The following is an 18100-nucleotide window of genomic DNA, read 5'->3' as shown; positions in this document are numbered from 1 at the left end:
CTGGCAGATAATGAGAACCATATCCAAGAATCAGACTTATTTAGTGTCAAAGGATGAAGTTACCTGCTGAAACCTGGTTAAACTGTATCTGACATCAAGGATAATGAAGCAAACAAAAACTCTTCACTGTAATCATACAAAGGTTTCCCTACTCTGTGCATTTACTTCCTCTGGTGGAAGAGGTTCTTGAATCCCTCCTCCACAGATGTGGGTGTGCATCATCTGCATTGGTTTGTTTATGTGGTAAACACTCTTGTTCTGCTTGAACATCCTCAGCTCCATCTCTGTCTGTTGCAACAATGCAACGCTTGTGGGAAGAAAAGGAGTTGAGAGATTTACAGACCGATTTCTCCACCTGCAATTGAAAAAAAACTTTCAAAAATGACTTATAAACGAGGCCGATTGAGGAATTCATTCTGAAACACTGTTGCCAGAGTTTTGACATGTTCTTAATCATTTAGTCATATCAGGTCTGCTCCGTGATCACTATTTTTTGAGAAGGCTATTATCTTGAATATTGACCTGGTCACCCGTGTAAAGTACCTTTGTAATTAGATGTAGGGAATAGTTCACACTTTGAGAAGTGACGATTAACTATTAACTGAAGCAGGGCATGGACAGATTACTGAATGGGTCAGGGTCCCCACTGGATTTCACCTACAAAATGTCACTGACAGTGACACGTACCTACCGCAACGGCTATGAAAAGGGGCAAAACAAGAGACACAGAGCAACTACAAGACAACTCTAAAGTCTGTGGCCCTCATTCATTAAACGAGTGTAAAGTGGGCGTAAGATCATTTCTAAGCAAGGCTCGGCATTTATCACTTGGACATGAGCGGAGGGTACGATCAGATCTCAGTCTGCTCTCAGCTCGTGTACGCAAATTTGAGTCAGCGTGAAGTCCACACGTCTGAGTCGGAGAATTAATCTTAGACTATTGTATCGATGCCTGGAGCTGATAAAACTCTGTGGTATTTTGTTTTTTATTGGTGACAAACCAAAGAATGTTTAAGCTACATCATTTATCATTAAAACATAATTTAAAATAAATACACCCTGCAACTGTGAAATTCTTTAATTAGAATACTAGCCGAGGCTACTAAATGTTGTTGTCTTTCCAATTAGCACTGCCACACGCTCCTCTGCCTGGGACATACTTCTTAGTAAATGTAAAGAGGTGAATAATATATTATCAGGCTTTATATATCACGATGTATAAAGTAATTACTCTAGTTGAATGATCCACTGCTACTCTGCTGACAGCACCATGGATTTCCTTCCTTCCCTTTTTATGCTGTTGCAGCTGTTGGACGTCAGCGTTTCACTTTCTGCCTCTGAGAAATTCCTCTTCTTTTGGAATTAAAACTTACTTTAAAACATTGTTTACCTCCTTCAACCAAAAAGCTGTGAAAACTTTTAAGTCTGTGCTCCAAATGTAAAATATTCACTGGACCTGTTTGAGTTTATAACTTTAAGTACTTTTATTTCATAAAAGTCCGCCGCTGCGTATTTCTGTAATATGTCTATATCGCTACTGTTGTTATTTGATGATGCACGTTGCTAATAAAGGTGACTTTGGGGGGGGGGGTGTCCTCTTTTTGGTCTTATTGTGTCCTTCAGTGTCATTAACCCTCGAGGTGAGCCATCTGAATCGGGTATATATTATATACATATTATATATATATGTAAATATATATATATATTAGGGCGTGACATTTAAATGATGCTTGTTTCCAGCCCCCACATTTATCAACAGCCGATCATTCTTACGCTGTGATTGGAGAGACACAATCGTTTGACAAATCACACGTGAACCCTGTCGTAAGACGAAATATATGATCAGATCTGCTCTCGTTTCTAAGCTCCTGGCCTGTGTGTGTTGATCCTATGTAGGAAACGTGGAGGGGCCTCTTGCATGTTTGTGCCCAGGGGCTTATTCTCTCATAGTCCGCCTATGCAGCAGGGTTTTTGCCAGCTGCTGCAAAAATATGGTAAATAAGTATGTCATATAATAATACACTTTATAATAATACAACTAGAAAATATATAATTATATAATTCAATAATATTTATGCATTTTTAAATATGTACACTACCGCTCAAAAGTTTGGGCTCACTTAGAAATGTCCTTATTTTTTAAAGAAAAGCACAATTTAAAAAACAAAACAAAAAAAGACATACAGTCCAGACAGTGTTAATGTGATAAATGACTATTGAAGCTGGAAACAGCTGATTTTGTTATGAGATATATATTATATATTGTCAGCAACCATCACTCATATCCAGTGGCACACAACACCTGCATGATGTTAGCACAGCTGAAAACTGTTTTGTGCTGATTTGATAGCAATAAAATGATCCTTCCTCAGGCTAGCTAAGTATCTAGAGGTAAAGTTGGATATTTGTACAGGTTGAAATTATAATTTCTACCCTTGCCAATGTCTTTACTATATTTTCAATTTATTATGTAACTCACTTCATGAGTAAAACAGTTTGTTTTCATGTAAAACAACACAGACATTTTCAAGTGACTACAGACTTTTTAGCCCTGTTGTATATCAGGACAGGAACAGTGTGAATATAATGGGGAAATTGTGGTGAGTAACTACTTACATTTCCTGTTAAACTAAACTGAAGTGAACTTTTTTTTAAATGTATCATTTATTTTTTTTATGGAATGAGCCTGTGAAATCTTTTTTTTTTTCTCTAAGAAATGTCATCTGTGTTTTCTCCAATTTTTATACAAAATTAGGAAAAATGTTTCCTTGATATGCCCCCATTGCTTGTAGGCAAACTAAGATTACTTAGATTTTACCAATGACATTTAGTTTTCAAGGAGATTTTTTTTCTGAGCTTCTTTAATTCTCTGAAAGATGCACTGAACACAAAGAAATGTGTAAAAGGTCATGCAGAACAAAGGACAAGAAGGAAGATGTGCAAGGACTGACTAAAGTACAGACAAAAGTGACGGATGCAGAGAAGAAAGGGATGAAAAGAAGGAACAGAAAGTGTAGGAAGGAAGGAGGATGAAGGCAAACTCAACAATATGTCCAGTCAGCAGTTTTTGGGGGGTTTGATTCATGCAGTGTCATCAGATATTAGTGAGACTTGAAATTGTGATCATTACATTGTGTTCATTCGGCATTTGACTTCAAAACACTGCACACACTCTTCTATCCTGTGAATTAAGAGTTATTTAACTTTAGTCTAGTCACTGTGTACCTCTTTTATCTCTGCCTATCCTTATCTGTGCTGCTGGATCTTGAAGTGGGCTGGAGTTGCCTTAATTTGAGACACCTGTGGTTAATGATTGCAGCTCTGGTGTTTGAGAGTATAAAGCAGGCAGCTCACCACATCACACTACCTTCACTGTCTGCCACTATGTCTTTCTCTGGAAAGTACCAGCTGGAGTCTCAGGAGAACTTTGAGCCTTTCATGAAGGCCATTGGTAAGAGCTCAACTTAACTTTCCTTTTTTTTTTTTTTTTTTAGGCTTGTAGCTTTTGAAGTGTTTGTATAGCTGGGCTATCCATTGACAGAGTTGGTGATGTTTTTGAAATATGACCTGAAAACCTAATGGTGCTAAATTATGACTGACTATAAACTCAGCCAGTGACATATGATACTACTTGTAACTGGTGATTCCTTAACAATTTGCTTCTGTCTTTAGGTCTCCCTGATGATCTCATCCAGAAAGGTAAAGACATTAAGAGCATCTCCGAGATTGAGGAGACTGGCGACAGCTTCAAAGTGACGGTCACCACCGGCTCAAAGGTCCTCGTCAACTCCTTCGTCGTTGGACAGGAGGCAGATCTGGAGACCCTCACTGGGGAGAAGGTCAAGGTAAGCCAAGGGATTCAAAACATGCTCGACTGACTAGGAACTTTAACTGTAATCTATATTTGATGCATTAAGGTTACTGAATCCTCTTGCAAGTTGGTTAACAATTGCTGAACTGTCCCAAACTGAAATTTATTCCATGCTGCTTTAAGGCTGTGGTTAAGCGTGAAGGCAACAAGCTGAAGGTCTCCCTAAAGGGAATCGAGTCCGTCACAGAACTGGTGGATGGGAACACAATTGTCAATGTGAGTAGACAAAACCGTCATTAATTTCTGTGGTGTTTTATTGCTTTGGCTCTTTTGAATGTGACTTTTTTTTTTTTTTTTTTTTCCTTCCCTAGACTATGACTCTTGGCGGCATTGTATACAAGAGGACAAGCAAACGCATGTAACTATCTACATTTGGGATAATAAAAACTTAAAAGGCACTGTTTTGGTTTTCTTTAGACTAACATTGCACTGACTGACAAATTGGATGCTTGCATGAACTGGTCCCTGGCAGTTACAGCAGCAGTGTGTGGACTCTTTTTGAAACTTCTACAACCCTGACTATAAAAGTTTAGATGCAATGATTCACAAAGTGTTTGACCATTTATTCTGAGTTGGCTTCATTCTGTTTATATAGTTAACTTTTTGGCTCTATATTTCACCTGAATTAAGCGTGCAACAAAATGTTCAGACTCAGGTTGGTGAACTGGCTAAAGGTCACTTTTAGTGATTCCTTAGTTTGACTGAAGTTGCATAACAAGCAACACATGCTGACAGACTGCTCTCCAGTCTGCACTTGGTTTATGTGACTCCTTTCACTATCTGGGCAAAAGTTTGGTAATGTGGCCATAAAAATTGACAGCCGCGAGCCAAAAAAAAAAAATTATGACGTCACTGAATATGAGAAACTTGGGATGCCAATTCTAGCTCAATGCTAGAGCATTGACCTGAAATGAGGAACACAATAGACGGCACTGTCAGACTGTAATTTTTAAACTGAAATTATCCTTATAACCCTACCAACTTCATGACAGCTCATATTTTAAAATGGAGCTATAAGGCTGGGATATATACTTGCATTTAACCATTGGTTTAACAAAACTCTGTGTGCTGAAGATTCCACTAGAGGGCCCACTGGAGAAATCTATATAGAACTACTAGATTTGCCAGATGTAAATAATGGCAACACTCCAAGGGTTTACTACTAAGAAAGTGACAATAGGCTATCATATGTGGGCCTTATATCAAGTATGAAAATAAATACTTTGTGTATTGCATCTCAAAGCCATTACTGCTGACTTTTGCAACTAAGCTGGATGCAAGCAAACTTCCCCTTATTCAGAGCTTGTTAGTTATTCTGAGCTGGCACATTGAGACTCAAAATGTATTGTCATAGGATGAAGTTACCTGGTTAAAATGTAGACATCAAGGCTAATTAAGTATTGATGGCATAATGAGAAATGGGTTGTCCTTTAACATGAATTTCTGTAGCTCCACTGGGTTTGCAGTAATAAAAACAGGACAAGTTCAGTGTGGAATTTTTTTTTTTTTTTTTTAATGAAAAGCAAAGCTACAAAAATGAGTGAAACAGAAAATGATCATGTGGCAATGTGTAGACTCAAACCAACACTCAAAACAAACAAACTTGGGTTTTCCCTGATCTGTGCATTTACTTCCTCCGGCGGAAGAGGTTCTTGAATCCCTCCTCCACAGATGTGGGTTCCTGCAGCATCTGCATTGGTTTGTTCTTCAGAGCTGCCTCTCTCATACTGTGGTAAACGTACTCGTTCTGCTTGAACATCCTCAGCTCCATCTCTGTCTGCATACGCATCGCCTGTGGAAATATCACAAGTCAAGAGAATTAGACTTGTGACTGATTTCTCCAGCTACAACTTACATCTGACCTAAAAAGAGCACTTTATCAGAGCCGGAGAAAAGCTTTACCACATCCAAATGCAGGTTTTGAGATTTAAGGTGTTTACCTCCAGGTCCTTGGTGATGGGATGTGTTGCACCGTGGGTGACCATGAGAATGGCGTAGGCCTTGCAGATCATCCCGTGGGCGACTTCTATCTCCCCAGCCTGCCAGTGAGTCACTCCTGCTCGCATGGCAGCCATACCGAGAGCAGCATTGTTCGGATGGTACAATTTCCTGTCGGGAAGATATTTTTTATTAATTTTAACATACAGTGGTGAGTCAGTGTCTATCATATTTTTTATCTGTGTACTCACATGTATCCTTCAACCATTTTGCGTGAGTAGTCTGCAGCATCGTTGAAGAACTGCAGGTAGGCTTGCACCTCACTCAACGTGCTCATCATCCTCAGCTGGTAGATGTGAGTTTCAGCCAGAACTGGCTCTGTCCTCTCAATGCAGTCTTTGCAGATTTTTACTACCTGGAGAGAGAAAAAATACCATAAATGGATAAATCTTTTTTATTTTTTAAAGGAAGTAGAATTGAGGGTTGTTTAGTGATTGATACCTCATGGTAGTCGCCCTTTAGTCGAGCCTTGTCCATCTTCTCCAGCATCTCATAGCAAAAATCTGTTGCTTCTTTCACCTGCTCCTCTGTCGGCTAAGAGGTGAACCAGTGGGACATTGGTCAAAGTGAAATATGCCATTAAATGGGACACACTTTTTATTTACTTATAAGACAACACAGGTTGGCCTTTTCTAGGCCCATTAAGGCAAAATGTGATTATTTTTTATCTTAAGTCCTTTGTTACAATATGTACTTATTATGGTTTAACAGCCATTCACCACACAATTGGTCAATAAGTTATATGGTGTAAAATTAAGTAATAAACTGCTGATAGCTCCCGACACCTGCTATTAATACCTTCTGACCTACAGATAAGACACAAGTGTAATTGTGTGTGTGTGGTACAGATTCATTCATTCAAGGCCTTGGAATTTCTACACTTTTTATGGTGTGTTATGCATTTATATGGGATTATTAAATTATACTTAAATGTAAATTATTAACAAACAAAATAGGTCATTTGTTGAAATACAGTTATTGACTAATTAAAAGTTTTTTTCCTCAGTACTTTCTCTCTACCTCATATGTGTGAATGCATGCCCTTACACACGGCCTGTAAGCCGAATCCATTGGGAGTTATCTTTGCTTAAAATAGTCACTGTGGCTCTGCTTCTCATGTTTCCGTCTGTCCTTATCACCTGAGTCAGTACTAAAAGTAGTCGGAGGGTTTTGTCCTTTTGTGCCCAGTGCAGTATAACAGCAACACTAAACTCAAGACACAAACCTTGACTCCGTCCACTTCCCTTCCCCCCAACTTCAAGTCGTCTTTGGTGTGGTTCTTGCAGTGCTCACATGTGCAGTCAAAGAAGTATTGTGTTTTCAGCAGCCTTCGTCTCTCCTCTGACAAATTCATGAAGTCCACGTATGAGACCGTCAGCTCCTCTCCCTCTTCAATCTTACCGAGGGAACGCAGCTCAATCCTAATGGAGAGAAACAGAGTTACATACTAGCAGAAATTAATTAATTTAGTCTTTTATCCACAGTTTTTTCAGATGGTGAAAACCTGTTCCATACTGTGGCTTTCAGTTCAGTCAATCCAGTTAAAGGATTGAAGTAATGGAATATTATATGGAATATTAATGAAGATTATTTCATACTTAAGCCAAAATTCAGTTAATCGATTCTCTGATCATGTCACTTTTCTTAATTTAAATGTATTAAAGGAATACTTCGCAGCAAAATGATCATTTGTAAATCAATTTCTCATCCTATGTTACCTTGAATTCTTGAAGTAAGTAAGTAAACTTTTTCTCGCATACCACCCTAGTGAATGGAGAATACGAGAATGGATTGATAAACTAAAGTAAATGGGGAAAACTACACGGTCGCCCATAAAGTTGGAATAATTTTGTTTGACAAAATCCTCTGTTAATTGTGGTTTAATTTTCATTGTGATATGTTTGAAAAGATTGATTAATAAAGTTTTGAGAAGATATACACTATCTGTCAATAATATATCACATTGTCACAATCATTTCATAGAAAGAGGTGAAAAATATTTAATTCTAACTTTATGCACAACCGTGTTTATCCAAAAATCAATTTCCAAACTCTCACACAACTTCCCAAACACATGGCGTTTCACTAAAACATTACTGTTTAAAAGTAGTGTGCTGAGTTGTATTCAATTGACATAATACATTTAGCAAAACATGCAGAACTGAGCACGATTGGAAATATGAGACTTGGTTTATACTGCACGAGTTGTATAGGAGACTATAAATGGATGTTTTGATATAGTTTAGCTGTTCTTAAACCTGGCCTCCATTTACTTATATCCACCAAGAATTTACTCCGTTTCCTCTGTATACCATGAAGGTGTGTGAAGTTTACTTCAAGAATTCAAGCTAATATGGGGTGTATTCCTGGGTGTATTCCCAGTATTCCTTTAACTGTAAAGTAGCAGAATATTTTCTTTCATTTATTGTTCAGTTAATTTAAGTTTTCTCTGTTTGATTTGTTAGATTTCTTTAAAAAAGAAAAATGTTGTTACAGGAAAAAACGTAATCAAAGGCTTAAATATGAAATAATTAAGGGTACTGAGCTTAAAAAATAATATTTACATGGAAATATTGTTTAAGCCTGGTGTTACATTGTGTTAGATGTGAACTAATGAAAGTTGTTAAAATGAGATAAGCTTCTAAAACACTCTTACACAGCAGCACACTGTTGACGATGGACAGTGACAGTGATCACACATGATGGACAAACTAAGTGACAAACCAGCAGCACGCGAGTGAAACTTTCAGTGGACATAACAAACAGTTAAATATCTATCTATTTAAAAAATGCTTTCAGCAGGTCAAGAGAAACACTCATACCAGCCTTTAAATAAAGGTTAGAGCATCCATGTAGCATATTGACATACTGATGTGAAAACGGTGTCACATCAAACCTACAGTGCACACCACAGGGCACTACTGCCTTTTATTTCTAAGGTGAATGAGGTGGGAGGGAGGATGGTGGTTATGCATATTGATGTGTTGGTTAAGTATTTATTGTCATAGTCTGTGATAAAAGGCTTAGGTTGAGGTAACGCACCTCCGTTGAGAATGAAACATAGTATTCACAGCCGATTGACTGAAAGACAAACAGGAAGCAGTTTTACACCAGATACAACCTCACACACACACACACACACACACACACACACACAAGGTGAAATACTGAACTTTGAAGCTAAAGTAGAAATATTTGTTTGTACTTACTTGCCATGGTTAAGGATCACAGTGCAGTTTGGCCAGCAGTCATGATTTACTAAACATAAATTGGGGAAAAGACCAACTCCCACTGCCTGAAGGCCCCTCTGGTCACTCACAGTGAAACCGTTACAGTTAATCTGAGAAGAAGAGGGTGATAAATCATTGCATTTTAAAAATACTCTTGTGATTATTTTTTCATAGTTTGCTTCAGCATGTCTTTCTAAAATGTCAAAAGAAAAAAGATAAAACCACATGATGAATCGGAGGGGTCACAAGATGATGAACAGGATGATAAACTAAATAAAAACAATTTTCTCTAATCCAGTGATGCTTTTTAATTTTTGGAATAGTTTGGAATTCTCAAATCTATTCGAATTGAACCATATTAAAATGGCTCTTTGGTTGAACTGCTACTGCAGCAAGAAAATATGGGTTGGGAAACACAGTTTGTACGATTGTAACCCAGAATCAGGGCCTTTTTTGCCTGAATTTGATGCCAGTGGATCAAAATTCTGCCTCCCTCTGTTGGGACTGATTAACAGTTCATTTGGGCAGTTTTTGCCAACAAGCTGCAGGGTGTGAAAACATATGTGAGTTATTAACATTTTCTGTTAGCCTGGTACATTATGTTCCAGTTGTCCATCAAGTATTACAATTACAGGGTGAAACTTGTGCTGTAAATTTTAAAAGAACTACTAGTTTTGGTCTCTGGGACACTAGACTGGAGTTCAGCTCACCATCTTCCTGTCCTTTGAAGTAAAAAAGCTACTGATTTGAGACACAACGTTTTGTTTTAGAGCTGACCACTTAATAGGAAAATGAGAGATGGCCATATGACACATATAAACGCACCACTCCAAAAATATGTGAGATGTCGTCAATCGTGTGCTGCTTGCTGGTACGGGGCCAATAGTCCAGGAAGTTGTGGATGTCCACTTTGAGGTCCTTCAGCTCGTCCTCTTGCATGTCAGCAACATGGTCCTCCAGCTCCTCCAGTGTGGTCAGCTGCATGTCAGACATCACACTCCCCTCTTTATCACTGCGCCACATCACGCGTGCCACCAAGCTGACCATGACCAAAGAACAATAGAAGAAGAGGACATATAACTTACAGGGTTATCATGAAATCAGAGACACTTGACCAAGACTAATTTCTATTTACAATTGAAGTCAGAGTTTACATGGGATGACTGATTTTTCTTAAATTACATTGGTGTATATTGCAAAACAATAGTCCCATGTGGCCAAAGGCTAAACATAAGGTTAACAATTGGAAATATACATTTTCAGCCACATCTGTGCTTAGGTAAGCCTTGAGAGCCCTACCACCAAACTTAAAAAATGTCTTCACAAACATGCCTTCATGTTTCTTGCATTCATCAACAATGCCACTAATGAGCTTCTCCTTTTTTGATTAAGTATCTTTAGATAGGAACACTGTACAAACCCCCGTGACAGATAATATCAATCATTTTGTAATGGAAGCATAAAGCGTCCACTTCAGAAAAAATATTTTCCCTGTTTTAAAAAAGGGCAGAATGTTTTTGCTTGAAAAGTATGCCCTTTTAATTAGATAATTATCTAATTTCTTTAGAAAAAACTAGATCAGAATTTTCCTTTCATGAAAACTTTTCTCAGAATTCTGAGATAGTATTGTTGTCACTTGTTTCTCAAGTGAATGCATTTCACTTCTGTCTCGTACAACAGCTTTCTACTCTTTATTTTCTTTCCCCTTACCGTATGTTCTCGTTTGGTGCTTTGCCATAAGTTTTGATGGCACTACATTCCTGCTTGTGTTCGGCCCAGCCGGCGCGCTGGCAAGTTCGGTCACAATAATGAGCAAATTTGCACTGGCCGCACCTCTGTAGCTTCTCCTGTCTGCGAAAACAGCTGTGGCAAATACGCTCTGCTAGACTGCGGAAGAAGAAACAAAGAAAGATTGTATGATTTATATGGTACAGCACATGGATACTGTAGATACAATAAGAACCAGTCATAAAAAGGAGGAGTTAAATGTTCTGTTTTTATATGAATTTCTCCAAGTTTTACGACAATCTTTCAGGTAAGCATGAAAGTTTATTCTTCCTCAATTATATTTTAGATCACATCATGTCATCAAAAGTATTCCCAGTGAAATTGCTACCAGGGTCACATGTACTACTGATCAGTCTGACCTGTCATGTTATATAAAGAAAACAATTTTAAAAATGTGTTTAAACTCCTTAATTCTTCTCTTCTTCTGCACTTCTGATTAAAGATAGTTTAAAAACATGCCTTAAAAATCACTATTTAAAAACCCGTTGTAATTCTGACACTAACTGATAGTGCAATTAAAGTGCGAAAGATAATTTTTTCCTTTGTAACATCTTTTTCTTCCACACTTGATAGAACAAACAGGGCGACTTTTGTTTGTGATTGCTTCAGACTGTTGTCATTTTGTATCACTTTAGCAACAGTTTTTAGTCACAGGGATGTCAAGGAATGACAGCTGAGTATCAGCTGTCCTCTGCATTATCAATCATTATCAATCAGTCCTTCCAAATCACGAAAAACATTACATAATATCCCTGTAGTGGGCAAATCTGAACACAAAGTCACCATTGAGCCTCCATATCCACTATTTGCATCATGACTGTACCTGTCAAACACAACAGCTGCAATACTGGGCTCGGCAAAAATCACGTCTCCAGCCCAAAACTCCTTGGCAGCCTTCAGTCCCCTCCCCTTTCCAGGTGAGTCAAATATTGTCACGTTCTCCATGGTAGCTGCAGTGGTTCCTGAGATGTTGACAGACAGTGAGTCGGTGGTGAATGGATGAGTGTCTCGGTGGCAGAGAGAGGCGAAATGCAGTGACAGGGTATTTGAGGAAGTCGTAGACCAATCTGTGCCCTCTATGTTCTTCAATGACAACTGCACATTCCACACCCAAGGTACTAAAATAGCCATCCACCTCTTGAACTGTACCAACAGACACAGATAATAGGTTGGTGGTGATTTGTCTCATTAGTCCACTGAGACAAAAAGTACCTGTCAATAAAACCAACAATCTTATCTGAAAGTAACATGACTCAAAACTTGCTCTCCTTCTCTCAGATTCTTTTATTTATTTGAATATGTAGACACACTGTCAGGTTTTTGTCCTGTTAACTGCCAGAAAAATCACCCACCCCCGACCGTAAATTGGTAGCTGCCCAGTCCCCGAAGGTTATTTTTGGCCCTCAGTTGGGGCTGTCTATCAAGAGTGTATGGTGACGTTGGACAGCTGCGAGGAGTTTGATCCATCTCCCTGCCTCTACCCTGTTCTAGTGCTTTCTATAAACTACTCTCTCTTCCTCTCTTTTTTTCTATGCACTTGCAACATATCATAACACTGAAGGGGGACCAGCTTTTGGGTCCCCAAAATGTATGCAGACCCCACAATGTGAATGATTACAAGCCTTGGGTCCCCACAGTGTCCTACAAAGAAGGACACACACAAGACACAAAGACAAACAGGAAGCAGTTTTACACCAGATACAACCTCACAAACACACACACACACACACACACACACACACACACACACAGTATTGGAGAGTAACTACATAAAGTCGCTCAATGAGTTGGAATTAAATATTTTAACCTCTTTCCATGAAATGATTGTGACAATGTGATTTATTCTTGGGAGATAACGTGTATATCTTCTTAAAACTTTATTAATCAATCTCTTTCAAACATATCACAATGAAAGTCAAGCCACAATTAATAGAGGATTGTATCTGAAAACAAAATTATTGCAACTTAACGGGCAACTGTGTAGTTAATTGCAATACTGCTCCAAAATTGAATTACAAAATACATTTTATTGTCATCTGTTACAGTTAGCAAGAGAAGTGGGTGAGTCGGGGCCTGCTCCACCTTCCAGTAGGTGCAGTAGGTTGTTAACCCATTCAATAACTGGTCCAAATACATAAGTAACATTAAGATATATAATTATATTTCCATATGTAAAATAAACAAACCATTTCACTCAACAATTGGATGAAAGGCAGATTAATAAGAAATCAGAAATAAAGATGATCACATTTAGAAAAAATCAAAACAGGATAGGATGGACATTAATTTACAGGACAATATCACTGATTAAACCCATACTAAATACCACAGCAGCTGAGCAAGCTAAAAGGGGCATTTCTGATGAATAAAAAGCATTTTTCTTCACAAAACTACAAAATGAAGGGACATTCACGTTGAATTTAAGGACTTCAGGCAGAACAAAAGCATTTTCCAATATTTTCTATGGAAAAGTGTTCTATGTATTGTACTATGCACAGTCCTTTAGAGCAGTGACTCCCAACCCCCCCAGGGGGGCGCAAAAGATCCACGGGGGGTCGCGAAGCCCTCTTGATTTTAAGGGGTGTAATAAATCTAATGGGTTATCTATACCTATAAATTTGGAGAAAAAAAAGCCAATCTACAAACTCACAACACTTGGCAAGGCTTCATGCAAGTTTGAATATCTGCGTTTTTCAAAAGTAAGTAATTTAGCATATAAGTCAGGGATGGGCAACTTAAATGCTAGAGGGGCCACAATTTTTCATGGACACCTCCACAGGGCCACATATAGGACCGTGGACTTAACCTGATATGATGAAACTGCAATTTTAAATATGTTTGCAGTTCAGTAACTTAATGTATAACAGTATAAATAGGAATACAAAAGGTTTGAAGCAAATAAAAAGTTTACAATGGTAAAATTGTGGGTCCTTCAATAAAAAGGTTGGGAATCACTGCTTTAGAGCATAAGTCTTTCCATTTGACATACAATCCTTTACACTAGATGGACACCATTATTCTTCACTCTGTCTCATATCAATATCAGTCATCGAAGAAGTCAATGTGTGCTCCTGAGGAGAAGTTGTTGTCCAGAAGCAGCGTCATCAGTTTGGCCGCAGACTCCTGGCAGGGCATCAGATTATGACAGACGCCTGTTAACCTCCAAATATCCTGCTGCATCTCCGTGTCCATCGGACCTGAAGGACACCAGAAGAACAATACCATAATTGCCTCTTATTAGATATGAGATGGTTAAATGTGGAGATACAGTACATCATTCTAGTTTGTTCTCTTTTCTTTCCTTACTTTTCTCAAAACTTTCACAATCTTCTGCATGCTAGTGATGAGGTAATTTTATGTGATTTAAAATGACAATATTGCATGCATGTGAGTACAATGAGAGTTCCAGATTTAATTCAAAATAATGTAAACTGTATGTTTTCTTTATGGCGAATAACATTTTACCATGGGGCAACACAGTGTACTGTGTATAATGTTGTTTTGGACGCCAATGTCAAAGACAAATTTCCATTTTATGCTAATTAAATGAACTATTAAGTGATCTGAATCTGAATAAAGGGTTAATACATCCCTGGTCAGTACATAAAGTTGAATATACCTGGAGAGTAGCTGAGGACTTTGACATTTGGCTCCTCCTCAGCCAGCACCTTGAACATCATCTTCCTGGCTGCTTTGGCGGTGCAGTACAGCACCCAGGACTGTAAGGCCTGCTGTGCAAACAGTGATGAGATGTTCACCACGCTCCGTTGCAGCTCCGGTCTGCACTGAAACACCTGAAGGATCCCCGCAGTCAGCACCAGAGCAGAGCTAACGTTAAAAGACAGATAGTCGTTCACTTCATCAGGGTTGGTGAAACTCGCAAACTGGGTAATGTTGCCCAAAGAGGCTGGGGACAAAGACAAAAAGAGATTGTAGTGTATTAACATGCGATGAAGACATACAGTTGAAACCAGAAGTTTACATACACTATATAAAAAGACACATGTGCTTTTTTTCTCACTGTCTCACATGAAATCAGACAATCACTTTTCCTGTTTTAGGTCCGTTAGGATTACCAAAATTATTTCTATTTGCTAAATGGTAAAAACATGTATCACTTCAAACTCAGAAGTTTACATACACTAACATTATTATGCCTTGAAACAATTTGGGAAAGCCCAGATTATGCTGTCATGTCTGTTGTAATTACGCACCGGGGCGTCAACTATGTTGGGGTATCTGGTTACAGATACCAGTTGCCTTCATCAAGGATCACCAAAAATGTTGGGAATTAAGGATGGCTCTTTTATGAATAAATGATGACCTTGCACGGGGCGTCGAATATATTAATAAAAGGGCGTTATCATAAATGCTATCCCTTCCATAAGGATACCAAATATGCAGGGGTGAACCTGAGCACACTTGTGTGGATCTCACGGTTCAAAAGTGTGGTTAGATGGCTATAACAATTATTAATAATTATCATAAACAATTATTAATTATAAGAAATGATATGACTTGATTTACTCTAAGTCAGCTCGTAAAATGGGGCACCACTCTGTAAACAGAGAAAATATAGCCAATTCACCTAAATCAGTCTCATAAAGTTATTAAATTATCAATTTGGAACACTGATTATTAATTATGAATATAATTATAATCAAATTACCATATTAATATTTAATAGTGGTTGAAGGAATCGTGAATTCTTGACACAGCAGAGGTTAGAATATCGTTCATAATGTACGACATTAAATAGACAGCATTCGTAATCAAAAGGTATTTATTCTAAACAAGTAAAGCAAATAAAAGCACACATCTATAAAATAGAGAATACATTACAAAAGAGAAGGAAACATGTGTGTGTGTGTGTGTGTGTGTGTGTGTGTGTGTGTGTGAGGGGGTTTACCACTCCTCACACAATGAGCTGTGTTCAGCTCCAGTTAATTTAATCAGTGTGTGAGCAGGTCAAAGGTTAGTATAGTTAGTTGCAGTAAGACTGACTGTCTGTATAAAGCAAGATTAACATACAACTTTGATCGTAACACGAATGTCACATAAATATACTTAAAACACATATATAAACCAAATCATTAATCACAGGTCAAATCCTAGTTGCTAAAGTCCTTGCTGATTTCTTATCTAAGCCCAGTTACATTACTCACGAGTCCGGTGAAAAAGGGGGGGAAGCCTTTTCAGCAGAAGAGTGGAAGAAGGAAGTTGAGTCAAGTTGCTGGTTGCTGGTTGTCCTTTTTGTTGAATTAGAGCTTTCTCTGACAGATGCAATGAACTTTGTGTTCATTAAATGCAACTTTGGTGTGCAGAGAAGGTCAGAGTTGCAGTTGTTCAGGATCCTTGTGGACAAGGAGATTCTGGTTGTTGGAGCCTCACCTCAGCTGCAGAGGATCTCAGCAGGGAGTGAGGGAGGAGGGGGGCTGGTGGATCCAGGCCTCTGGATCCCCTCCTGGAGATCCTTCCAAGCAGGAACGGTGGAGAGAGAACAGCGATGGAGAGAGCGGGACAGAGAGAGCTGTCTGCTTTATAGCAGGCCAGTGGACCTCCTGTGGGGTCAAAGGTGCCTTGACCAATGACATGACACCTGGAAGGTGTCATAAATGCAGTGCATTCTGGGAACTGAAGTTCTTGAGATCAGACAAAATGGAGGTGACTCACCATTTTGTGAGTGGGCTCAGGAAAATGTCTCATTTAGTCCACAAATGTTAAAGTCCACAAATGAACCCAAAATTCACCTGTGGTAGAATCCCAACATGTCTTTGGAAGCTTCTGATCTGGAAATTGCACCCAAGGATGAACCAGACTTGTGCAAGTCCACAATTCTCTCCCTGATATCTTGGCTGATTTATTTTGACTTTCCCATGATGTTACACAAAGAAGCAGTGTGTTTCAGGTGTGCCTTAAAATACATCCACAGGTGTGTCTCCAGTCTCCATCTCAAATGTTGTCAATAAACCTATCAGAAGCTTCCAAAGACATGACAGCATCATCTGGGCTTTCCCAAATTGTTTCAAGGCATAATCATGTTAGTGTATGTAAACTTCTGACTTTGAAGAAAGTAATAAAAAAATGTCTAAAAAAAAATCCTTCTCTCATTATTCTGGCATTTAGCAAATAGAAATAATTTTGGTAATCCTAACGGACCTAAAACAGGAAAAATGATTGTCTGATTTCATGTTAGACAGTGGGGAAAAAATCATATGTGTCTTTTTATATAGTGTATGTAAACTTCTGGTTTCAACTGTATCAAGACATATCAGCATACAAAGTCAGTGTTTAGTATTATACAGTACTGTGCAAATGTTTTAGGCAGGTGTGAAAATATGCTGTAAAATAAGAATGCTAATAGTTCATTTTTTATCAATTAACAAAATGTAAAGTGAGTGAACAGAAGAAAAATCAAAATCTAATCAATATTTGGTGTGGTCATCCTTTGCCTTCAATTCTTCTAGGCAGATTTTCATACTTGTCTTTTGCACAGTACTGTACATGTGCATTTTATTTCCCACTTTCCTGTGCAGGATATGTATGATGCAGCTGAAGACTGACATGTGATGTGCATTGTTTTTGGAAATATGCCTCATATACAGCCTCTAGAATTGTATGATTCTACTTTTTCCCATGGTCTAGTGTTGAAAAAGTAGACAAAAATCGTAATAAACCATAATATTTAATCTTAAAAATCACAATGCATCGTGCCAGTATCAAAGAAATACATATTGTGTCAGCCCTGTGGAGTAGGCTATTTGGGGACAATTTTTTTTAAAAGAGACTCACCAGCATTGTTGATCAGAAGCACATGATCTATATCATTTTCAGCCTCCTGCCTCACCAACATGACCGTTTCATTCACCCCCTCCGTGGTGCTCAGATCGACAGCCATGCAGTGAACCACCAGCTGCAGCTCCTCAGTGAAGCTCTGCAGCTCCTCCTTCAGCCCCTGCAGCAGAGTCCCAGAGCGAGCCACCAGCACGAGGACAGAGCCTGGCTCCAGCAAGCAGGAAACCTGGACACAAGACATTTGTTTGTTTGCTTGTCTTTTTTTTAATTTTTAATCCTTTTTTCTAAAAAGTTGATTACTTACTTTGTGTGCCAGCGCCCGTCCAAATCCCTTGGAGGCGCCAGTGATGATACAGATAGCCCGGCCCAGAGTCCTGGGGTTTGTAGACTCAATGTCTGGCATCCTGACAGAAATTCT

At 38.6% G+C, this 18100-nt stretch overlaps 3 protein-coding genes across 6 annotated transcripts; 1 reads left to right on the top strand and 2 right to left on the bottom strand.

Annotated features, from left to right (window-relative positions):
• The first annotated feature begins 2392 nt into the window (after window positions 1-2392).
• Window positions 2393-4269, top strand: LOC131974871 (fatty acid-binding protein, liver-type-like). 2 transcript variants are annotated; one of them, XM_059337365.1, is made up of 5 exons: window positions 2393-2600; window positions 3320-3451; window positions 3673-3845; window positions 3995-4087; window positions 4183-4269. In XM_059337365.1, the coding sequence occupies exons 2-5, from the start codon at window positions 3385-3387 to the stop codon at window positions 4231-4233; spliced, it is 384 nt and encodes a 127-aa protein (XP_059193348.1). In that variant the 5' UTR covers window positions 2393-2600; window positions 3320-3384; the 3' UTR covers window positions 4234-4269. The 2 variants fall into 2 exon arrangements, with proteins under 2 accessions (XP_059193348.1, XP_059193347.1); XM_059337364.1 differs by lacking the exon at window positions 2393-2600 and having other exon boundaries at window positions 3301-3451.
• Window positions 4270-5468: 1199 nt separating this feature from the next.
• On the bottom strand, window positions 5469-11832 carry smyd1b (SET and MYND domain containing 1b). Of its 2 annotated transcripts, XM_059337591.1 has the most exons (10): window positions 11711-11832; window positions 10810-10986; window positions 9925-10138; window positions 9079-9209; window positions 8912-8950; window positions 7095-7290; window positions 6311-6403; window positions 6061-6224; window positions 5812-5980; window positions 5469-5663 (listed from the first exon to the last, which is right to left on the bottom strand). In XM_059337591.1, the coding sequence occupies exons 1-10, from the start codon at window positions 11830-11832 to the stop codon at window positions 5499-5501; spliced, it is 1470 nt and encodes a 489-aa protein (XP_059193574.1). In that variant the 3' UTR covers window positions 5469-5498. The 2 variants fall into 2 exon arrangements, with proteins under 2 accessions (XP_059193574.1, XP_059193573.1); XM_059337590.1 differs by lacking the exon at window positions 8912-8950.
• An 819-nt stretch (window positions 11833-12651) lies between these two features.
• sprb (sepiapterin reductase b) lies at window positions 12652-18085 on the bottom strand. Of its 2 annotated transcripts, XM_059337553.1 has the most exons (4): window positions 17987-18085; window positions 17680-17908; window positions 14507-14794; window positions 12652-14084 (listed from the first exon to the last, which is right to left on the bottom strand). In XM_059337553.1, exons 1-4 carry the CDS (start codon window positions 18083-18085, stop codon window positions 13930-13932), a joined length of 771 nt encoding a protein of 256 aa, XP_059193536.1. In that variant the 3' UTR covers window positions 12652-13929. The 2 variants fall into 2 exon arrangements, 1 of the variants encoding a protein (XP_059193536.1); XR_009394687.1 differs by lacking the exons at window positions 12652-14084; window positions 17680-17908; window positions 17987-18085 and adding an exon at window positions 16053-16381 and having other exon boundaries at window positions 14663-14794.
• Between the last annotated feature and the right edge of the window lie 15 nt (window positions 18086-18100).

The sequence above is a fragment of the Centropristis striata genome, chromosome 7, assembly GCF_030273125.1.
Source record: "Centropristis striata isolate RG_2023a ecotype Rhode Island chromosome 7, C.striata_1.0, whole genome shotgun sequence".
NCBI lineage: Eukaryota > Metazoa > Chordata > Actinopteri > Perciformes > Serranidae > Centropristis > Centropristis striata.
The sequence above is the reverse complement of the archived record's forward strand: the minus strand, read 5'-3'. Positions and strand labels throughout refer to the sequence as shown.